The 8,956-nt window shown below is 36.0% G+C and overlaps 1 protein-coding gene across 7 annotated transcripts in view; it reads right to left on the bottom strand.

Annotated features, from left to right (window-relative positions):
- Window positions 1-1,340: 1,340 nt before the first annotated feature.
- Window positions 1,341-8,956, bottom strand: part of PRRC1 (proline rich coiled-coil 1) — a 29,222-nt gene continuing 21,606 nt past the window's right edge. For all 7 annotated transcript variants that reach the window (XM_030005054.2, XM_030005052.2, XM_030005050.2 and 4 more), the window contains 4 exons: window positions 8,462-8,625; window positions 6,992-7,095; window positions 4,300-4,402; window positions 1,341-2,263 (listed from right to left, as the gene is read on the bottom strand). In XM_030005054.2, the coding sequence (XP_029860914.1) occupies window positions 2,054-2,263; window positions 4,300-4,402; window positions 6,992-7,095; window positions 8,462-8,625 (581 nt within the window). In that variant the 3' untranslated portion in view covers window positions 1,341-2,053. The remainder of the gene's footprint in view (window positions 2,264-4,299; window positions 4,403-6,991; window positions 7,096-8,461; window positions 8,626-8,956) is intronic.

The following is an 8,956-nucleotide window of genomic DNA, read 5'->3' as shown; positions in this document are numbered from 1 at the left end:
CAGACCTCAAGACTGCAAGAGTCAGGTTCTATGTGTTTTGGCTTTTTTCAGACAAGATAGGCATTTAAGTATGTGCCAAATCTGTAACTTGACCATGTAAATATAATTTCAATAAACAGATCTTTATCAGCTATATTAAAAAATAAACCTTTAAAATAGATACAATCCTCTAGGAAAAACATTTATTCAACTAATTTACAGAGTAAGCCAATTAAGGCAAAATATATTACTTGGAAATAGGCTTTCACTGGGTACAAGTATGAGCTGGCTTAACAGTATATTGTATATAAAAATGTCCGTTGAAAGCATCTAAGAAAGGTAAAGGCAGAGCAATATAAGCTGAAAAACTGCTTCTTTAAGGCAAATGAAAAGTATTTGTTTATTCTTTGTTTCTTAAAAAAGTATTATTACCAAAATATTTTCTTCACAATTACTTCCATATTTCTAAATAAAGATTTAAGATTGTGTGAGCATGGATAGACGGCATTTATAGCCATGAAAAAAATCAGACACTACTGAAGACTTACATGAGAAACAGTGAGCTCACGCATCAAGAAGGCATTTAAGACTTAAAAATGTTTAGAAAACCCAGGATAGCAAAGCAAGTGATACACATCTCATCATTTTCCACATAAAATTGCTGACGATAACTTGATAGAAGAAAATACATAATTCCATATAAAATATGAAGTTTGGAAGCACTGGACTAAATGATGTTGTTGAAATTGTTGAGATAGGGGCCAGCAGGAGCAGGGAGGTGACTGTCCCCCTGTACTGGGCACTGGTGAGGCCGCACCTCGAGTGCTGTGTTCAGTTTTGGGCCCCTCACTACAGGAAAGACACTGAGGTGCTGGAGCGTGTCCAGAGAAGGGCAACAGAGCTGGTGAGGGGCCTGGAGCACAAGTCTTATGAGGAGCGGCTGAGGGAGCTGGGGCTGTTTAGTCTGGAGAAAAGGAGGCTGAGGGGAGACCTTACCGCTCTCTACAACTACCTGAAAGGAGGTTGTAGTGAGGTGGGTGCTGGTCTCTTCTTAACAGAAGAGACTGGAGATAGGACGAGAGGAAATGGCCTCAAGTTGCGGCAGGGGAGGTTTAGGTTGGATATTAGGAAAAATTTCTTTACTGAGAGGGTTGTCAGACATTGGAACAGGCTGCCCAGGGTACCGGTTGAGTCACCATCCCTGGAGGTATTCAAAAAGCGAGTAGACAAGGCACTCCAGAACATGGTTTAGTGGGCATGGATGATGGTTGGACTCAATGATCTTGAAGGTCTTTTCCAACCTAAATGATTCTATGATTCTATGTGTTCATGTCACCTGATCTAAAACCCACTGAAGCAACTTGAAATTTGTCTAGTGTTTTAATTGGACATGAATTTCATTACTGTTACATAAAAAGAAAAAAGATGCAGCATGGAAAATGAGATTTCAAAATTATTTAGCAACAACTTCAACTAATGGGGCATGGGTTTGTGCTCTTCTTCAGCAACTCAATGTTACATGTTATAAAAACTGCTCAGTATCACTCCTGAGAACTTCTATACAGACACCAAACCTATGAGGTGTTAAGTACCACCTAAGCACAGGCCCCAGGAAAACATCTAATACAGAAGGTAGTCTCTCTGGATTGAAATGCATATATAGCATACATATTACACTGTCAACATGTTTATAGTACTAATATAATAGAAATAGCTAAACAATGATCCCCTTTTTAAAAAAGTATACTAACCAAAATATCTCAGCAAATGCCTAGTAAGGTGTCAAATAAAAGCACATTCCACTTTACAAACTGTGATGCCATTTGTCCCAGTTATAAATATATGTTTGTTCTGATTTTCTGTTTTGTGAATCGTATTGGAAATCACATAGTAGTTAAAAATTGCAATTGCTCATTTCTACTATTGGAAACCACCTTAACTTCTTAAACAGTAAACTACAGTTTACAGTTAGATTACAAATTATGTTGAATCCACCGAGAATTAGAACATGCAGCTTTCACTTCAATTCTACAATCAAAACCAGTATTCCTTAGTGTCATGGATCAGCCTTCTTTCAAACGGTCCTGGGTGGTAAGTGTTGTTTGTACATTCCGGCTAGAGCCTTAGCTGCACTGTAGATCATCTGTCGACGGGACATGCCAGTGAATACCATGTGCCAATCAGTCCTGTTGACGTTCAGTATACTCTTCTCAAGCACTTCACCCACAGTCACCAACAGGCCTGACCATCTCAGATTGTAGTCCTGAGGAGTGAGACTCTTAGCCTGTGTAACATTTTGAGAAGTGATTATTGAAAGAGTTTGAAATAAGTAGTTTTGTTTCTATCTTCACCACTACCAACTTTTGGAAGTAATCATTCTTATATCAATAGGACTACCTGGCAAATTAAAGGGTAACAGAATCCAAATTTCAGACTGCTCCATAATTTGCCTAGCCAATTATACTTTTTGGATTTGTATGTGTCATGATCCAAATGACATCTGAACAGTATAAAACTAAAATACGATGCTTAAGAGAGTAAAGACATTCTGCCATTACCAGGAAAAGTTTCCTCTTTTAAAGTAGCCAACAGATGGAATCAATAATGATACATATTTATACAATGACTCTTATCCTCCAAAAGTTTTAAAAACGGTTAAAATGTCCCTCTGAAGCAGGCAAGTAGCCAAATACAAGAAGCAAGCTGAGCCTAGCAGAAATGGAGGACTGAACTATTTACATGAGATCACAGAGGGATTACACACTGTAATTCCCTGAACTTGGAAGCAGAAGGGAAACAGTGGGGAAGTATCACTGCATTTATCTGGTCTGATGTTTATCCTAGGCAGCCACCTCTGGCCACTGTAGCATACAACGAAGGGTAGAAGACATTTAGTCTCAGTAAGACTGTTCTTAATATTACTTCATGGCATTGAATATTGGGCCCAGTTCTTCATACAGACTTTATTTTGACAAATACTTGAGTTAGTCTGTTTCCTTTGCATGTACAGCAGATCAAAGGTCATTAGTGTGTTCCAGCCTTCCTAAAACTGCTGTCTTGCAATCGTAACAGCATATATGAGTTTGTTGGAGTATGCAGTCTGCTCCAATATCAAAATAACTGGTTGTTATCAAGAGGTACATAAAAGGCAGATTTCTTAAGGAAAGGAACAGGAAATTTTCCTTATTAGTCAGAACATATTGGCAGTAAGAAGAGCGCATCTAGCCGCAAGTATGGACTGAATATGTGATTATGATATCTCCATTATGATCCACAATTGCACAGAACTTCATAAATTAATTCTTTAATACTTTTACTGCTAAAAATCAGTAAACTTCAAATTAAAAAAAAAAAACCACAACCTTGCAGTAGTTTCCCATCATGGTAGCAATTTCTGGCTCAGCAAAAAACAAGATGACACCTGGTCTCTTAACAGAAAAATGTTCTCAAAACAAGCCCTCAAATCCACATTTTTGCCTCCTCAAATCAAGCAATGTTTAGAGTTATGAACAACCATGAGTCTCATATTACATGCTCAGAAAACTCTATGCCATTGGTAAAGACATTAATAAAAGAGTATCTCTTCTACACAGTTTTACTGCTGTTTCCATTACACAGAACAATAAAACACATTGCTAGCAAGAATTCTGAGGAACAAAATTGCTTTTAATGTTGCCTCTATTAAATCTTTTGTACTGTGAATAACAAATAACATTGCCTGTCCAACACATACTTCTTTCTCTATTCTTAGTCTGAAATACAACTATACCATTGCTCGTTTTTTTCCTGTTGTAATCTAGATTTTGCTTAAAGATATTGGACTGGATTTATACAAACATATTTCTTGCACATCCCTGAGAGAAACCTGCTTAAGCTGCAAAGACATCCTTCCGCACCTAAGGAAATACTCTTATTTTACCTATGTAAAGATTCATGAGGGTTAATTTTGAGTCACTGAAGCAGACTGATGACAATATTTCAATGATTAAAGCTATATTTCCTTTTTGAGGGAGTACTTCTTTGTGGTTAATTTCTTCTTGGAATATTTCCTCTTCATTAACAGGAAAGTAAAACTACTGCTTCCAAGTGCCATGTATTGCAGAATGAGACTCTTGATCAAGAATTGCTTTCCTACAAATGCCTAAAGATTTTTAGGTAATACATAAACATGATTCAAAAACAGGTTTTATCCTCATTTCATAAATTAAAACATTCAAGTGGAGCACCTGCCAATAAGAACTGACATCATAAATGAAATTAAAACTTAAGTCTTATGTCTCAGCTGTTAATCCAACATTGGTAACAAAACTGAAAACTCACCTGCTGAACGTATTGCAAAGGCACTGGTGTTGCTTGGGTAAAAGCTTCCAGATGAATCCCATGAATTGGATCCTCAATAATCAGACATCCAATATCAAACCACCTGCAATGAAATGCAAGTTACTTTACTTTTGAGTACTAAGTATCACTCAATTGAAAAACATGTTAGCAGCTGAATTATGACCATTTTACAAACACTACTACAAACGTAGTTATAACATAATAATGAGTTTAATCAAAGTGTTCTAGTATTTTTCAAGTAAAATTTGTATATATAACTTTTTATATATAGATATAAAATTATAGTGCATGTCTATGCATGTAAAATACATAATATAAATAAAAACATAAAATACATGAAACTTACAGATCAAAGAAACAAAGAAAGCTAGTGGGGTGGGCATCTGTGCAGATACATTGTTCTGGCCATATTTATTATGCTACAGTTTTCATGCAATCTTTGAAAGAATGTTTCTCATTAAGATAACCTTCCCTAACAATTAAAAAAAAAAAAAATCTATTTATCATTCATGTTCTATATTCAGAAGATTTTTTGGTATGTCTAATCCTACAACAATCATTTAAATGGTTGATTCAGAGAAACACTTCTGCACCTTTCAGAAAAGATGGTCCCTGCTGTAGCAGATACAGTAAAGCCTATGGAAGCAGTACCCAAAATGGTTCCCTATCTAGCTTGTAAAAACTTTAAAACATTTCTCCCTATCAACAAAACTAACAATACTGACATAATCCAAATAAACCCAAGGGCAATGCATCATCACTACCTCACTGTATTCAATTCCTGTAACAGTTACAGGAGAAACACACTCCAGGGAAAGCACAAACACAAAATCAAGGCCAAGAATCATAAAAGATTTAAAAAGGAAAATATTATTGTAGTTGTGGTTTCATATGTAGTATACACATGTCCACATATAAACTGTATTTTATTCTTTAAAGCACGGGAACCAAGGATGTTGTAAAAAGAAATGCAAGACTCCAATTTTAAGAAATGACTGGCTGGGCCATATAAGCTTCATACTAAGAGTTTAGTGGAGCAAGACAGGAAGAAGTACTTCACTTGCATCATCTTTGTTGGGAGAAACAGAGCACTGGAATGCTCTGTGATAGAGGACTACCTCACTTGCAACTACAAAAGACTGTTGAGAAAGCTTCATGGTTAAAGTTAACTTACTCTCAATTAATAAAGTAGTTAAGAGTCTAAAGGGTAAAATACACATAAAGGAGTTTGCAACCTTTTCTGCAAATAGTATTCAGGACATGCAACAGGAAGGGGAAGTAATGTCCTTCAGCTGTCTGATGGACAACTGAGAAGTTTAGCTGTGAGCAGTGACTGATCTATTAAGTGTTATGTGCAGAGCTCTTAGTATTGGTGGGTGGTTACTTGGAAACTCCTCTCCTTCGGTCATGAATAAGTATGGTAAACAGTATCAGCAAAACACTCACTGCATCCCCCGTATTAGAACTGTAACACCACAATACTCACTTCAGAATAATAATTAATCAATTACTAGCACCATGACCTATCATTCCACTGCAGAAAAAAACAAGGGCCAAAAATAGTTCAAATGTTTTTTGTAACACCTTGCAAGGAAGCTTTCGATGTTGTCTACTGAATAAAAATTAAAGCATGCGTTAAGTTACTCTGTTTCTACTGCAACTAATATTGAAGATCAAGATGTTCTTGGGGCCTGTAATGTGTGGACAGAAGAGTTAGCATTCCTTTCAAAAACACTGTAGTCCTGAGTGAGCTTTTTCATGTCGAGTACTTTAAGCAACATTTTCAGATTTAGGAATGAGTAAATTCAAAGGACGAGAACAGCAATTATTTTGAAGCAGAGCTCTCATTGTCATAGTTACTCCTTTGCAGAAATATAATAAAACATCTAAATCAGAACAGATAGAAATAAATGCTCAATAAAAAGAAAATTCACCATCCATCTTCCACTAAGGATACTAAATGTACCTTCAAAAATGGAGCAAGAGCAGAGTATACGTCAAAAAAATAAATCAAAGCCCATCACATGCACAAAAATGCAAACATTAGAAAAGAACTATTTAAGTTTGCATTAAGAAAAACACGAAATTGTCCTTAATGTTTTGGAATTTAATTATAAAGCTACCTCAAGGACTGTCAAAAAGCATGTTACAAAATCAAATTGTAACATATTTGAAAACACCATTGTTAAGTCTGTGCAATGCAAATTAAAAATATTAAGCACCTTTTTGGTGAAAGGAAAATGGATAACATATTATCTGATAAAGTCATATTACTACAAATGCCAGAACATCTCCCAATATACTTTCTGAACCCAATACAATTTCAGAGAAAGAGAAGAAAGAGTGTGCACACAAGAGTGAGCAAACTACTAGCCAAATTCCAACTTTTGCAGCTCCTTAATTTTGTCAGTTCAGTATAACTTCATTGTGTTTTTATATTGTGAATCTTGAAAAACCTGACAAGGATTTTGTATATTAAAGTCTCAAGACGTCTGGACAAAAAGCCAAACATCACCAAAATCAAGTCTGCCAAAGCAATACTGAAGACAGACTCTCTCCTTTCTTCTGCTCAGAGTGATACTGTCAGCAAGTCTTTATAGGCCCCTTTGAGTCAACAAAGAATATTCCTCCCCACCTCCACCTCCCCCAGGAATACATTTAAAGTTCTCACTTGTCAGGAAGCAATTCCTCAATGAAGTTTTCTACTGATACAGCAGGCTGTTTTTCATGTATTACTCCTGTCCGACGCAAGCTGTCTATCCTTTCTTGGGCTCCCTAAATGGTAACATAAGCCATTAGACATTCTCGTTGAATCACAGCATAGCACAATGCCTACAGATGAATGCAAAAAGAACTCTAGAACACACTTTTCAAGTTAAACAGAAAATATGAGAGATTTTGAATAATGACTCTTATTTCGATGTTAGAAAAACAAAAAATGAAATTCATGAAAAGCAGTAATGGAATCCCGAACAGTAATGAAAACCATGATAAAACTAATTAAATATTTTTAGTTTGTTATTTTTCCATGAAAAAGACCTAGATTAGCATGCAAATAATTCCTAACCTGTAACTGTGTCAAGTTTCACTATTAGTTAAAGCATCAGTATATATTTCTGTTACTCACACTGACATTTTTGCAGCTTAAGATTTGTTGGGTTTAGATCCTTTAAGAGCGTTGGACCACCTTTGTAAGACCAAGGGAGAGAATCTCTTTGTTGTGGTACCTATCCAGCTAAGACATAGGAATCATTTGCTCCAAACCTGTTATCACTCTGAAGTTGTAATAGAAGTACTACTGCTGCTACACTATAGTAGCTAAACAGGTAAAGGAACATATACATTACCCTCCTTTATCTCAACATAAAATTTTATCAGCTAATATATTGCTATGAGGATAGGCTTTACTCAGCTGTGAATACTGCCACAGCAGTTAGAAGAAAATAATTCCATTTTAATGAGTAAATTATTTGCTTACATTTAAGAAACGGAATACTAAATAGTTGTTTTCAGGGGTTTTAGTTACTGGCCAAGGAGGTTGTTGCACATACATACACCAGACGAACATGTACATTTTTAAAATCTGGTGAAACAACCTTTGCTAACCCTTCCTCTGGGCCGGCACAGCTGTCTGCAAGGCTGCACGGTGAATTCTTACTTTTTAAATGTAACATAGATCTGTTCAGGAAGATGCCTGACAAGTGTCGATCAAACTTTCTTTGATCTACAGAATTAGTGGGGAGACAACTCAGTCTCAAAGACCGTCTTTTAATTTCTAAGATTCCCAACATGGTGTACTGGTAATAGATGAAGAAGAAATGCCTGATATACTTTGAAAGTAGAGTAATATCACAATATATGCTAGATGTGATGGCAATCAATGACAGTACAAGAAAACTGACATAAATAGTCTTCGTTTGCTGTGCATGTGTTTGCAAAAAAAACCCCAAAACTATTTAAACAAGCAGCTTTAAACTCATCTAGTGACCCAGACAGCAATTTTTTTTTCTAAAAAAATGAAATGTTTACCTATCCCACAAACTGACCTCCTCTTTATGGAAAATCAGATTCTTCTGGGCGAACGTTTCCACACTCTCTCTTTGCATTGGAGGTACTTTAGTACTGTTACGTATCAACTTACTTTTAAACCTGCAGCATAGCCCACAGGTTGGGGTGCAATGTTAGACTGTGCAGCCTCTCCAGTAACAACAGCCATTCCAAAGACTTCTTGAAAGGCATCTCGAATTGCTGCGACTTTTACCTCTTTATTAGAAGTAACCACTATGTCCAGTTCTCCCCCAGTTTCTGTAAAATACATATATACATATGCATGCATTTTTCTTCATTCCCATTATAAGCTAGTTCAAATACATTCTACATCTTAACAGTATGCTTCAATTGGTCTTCTTCTCACGCACTGTAAAAAAGTTCTTTTTATGAAGCAGAAGTAATTTAAGTTAGGAAGTAAAAGTTAGATGAATAGCTAAGTGATTCATGGATGAAAGACAGACAACAGGAACTGATGGTTGTTCAGCACCTGAAAAAAAAGCATATCACTCATTTAAGATGATAATTCACGGATTTAGGAGAATAACTCAGACGTCCATTTCTAAGGATGTTTTAGTGTTCTGGGAAG

Source organism: Aquila chrysaetos, chromosome Z, assembly GCF_900496995.4.
Source record: "Aquila chrysaetos chrysaetos chromosome Z, bAquChr1.4, whole genome shotgun sequence".
NCBI classification, from domain to species: Eukaryota; Metazoa; Chordata; class Aves; order Accipitriformes; family Accipitridae; genus Aquila; species Aquila chrysaetos.
Note: the sequence above shows the minus strand (reverse complement) of the source record. Positions and strands in the feature narration are given on the sequence as shown.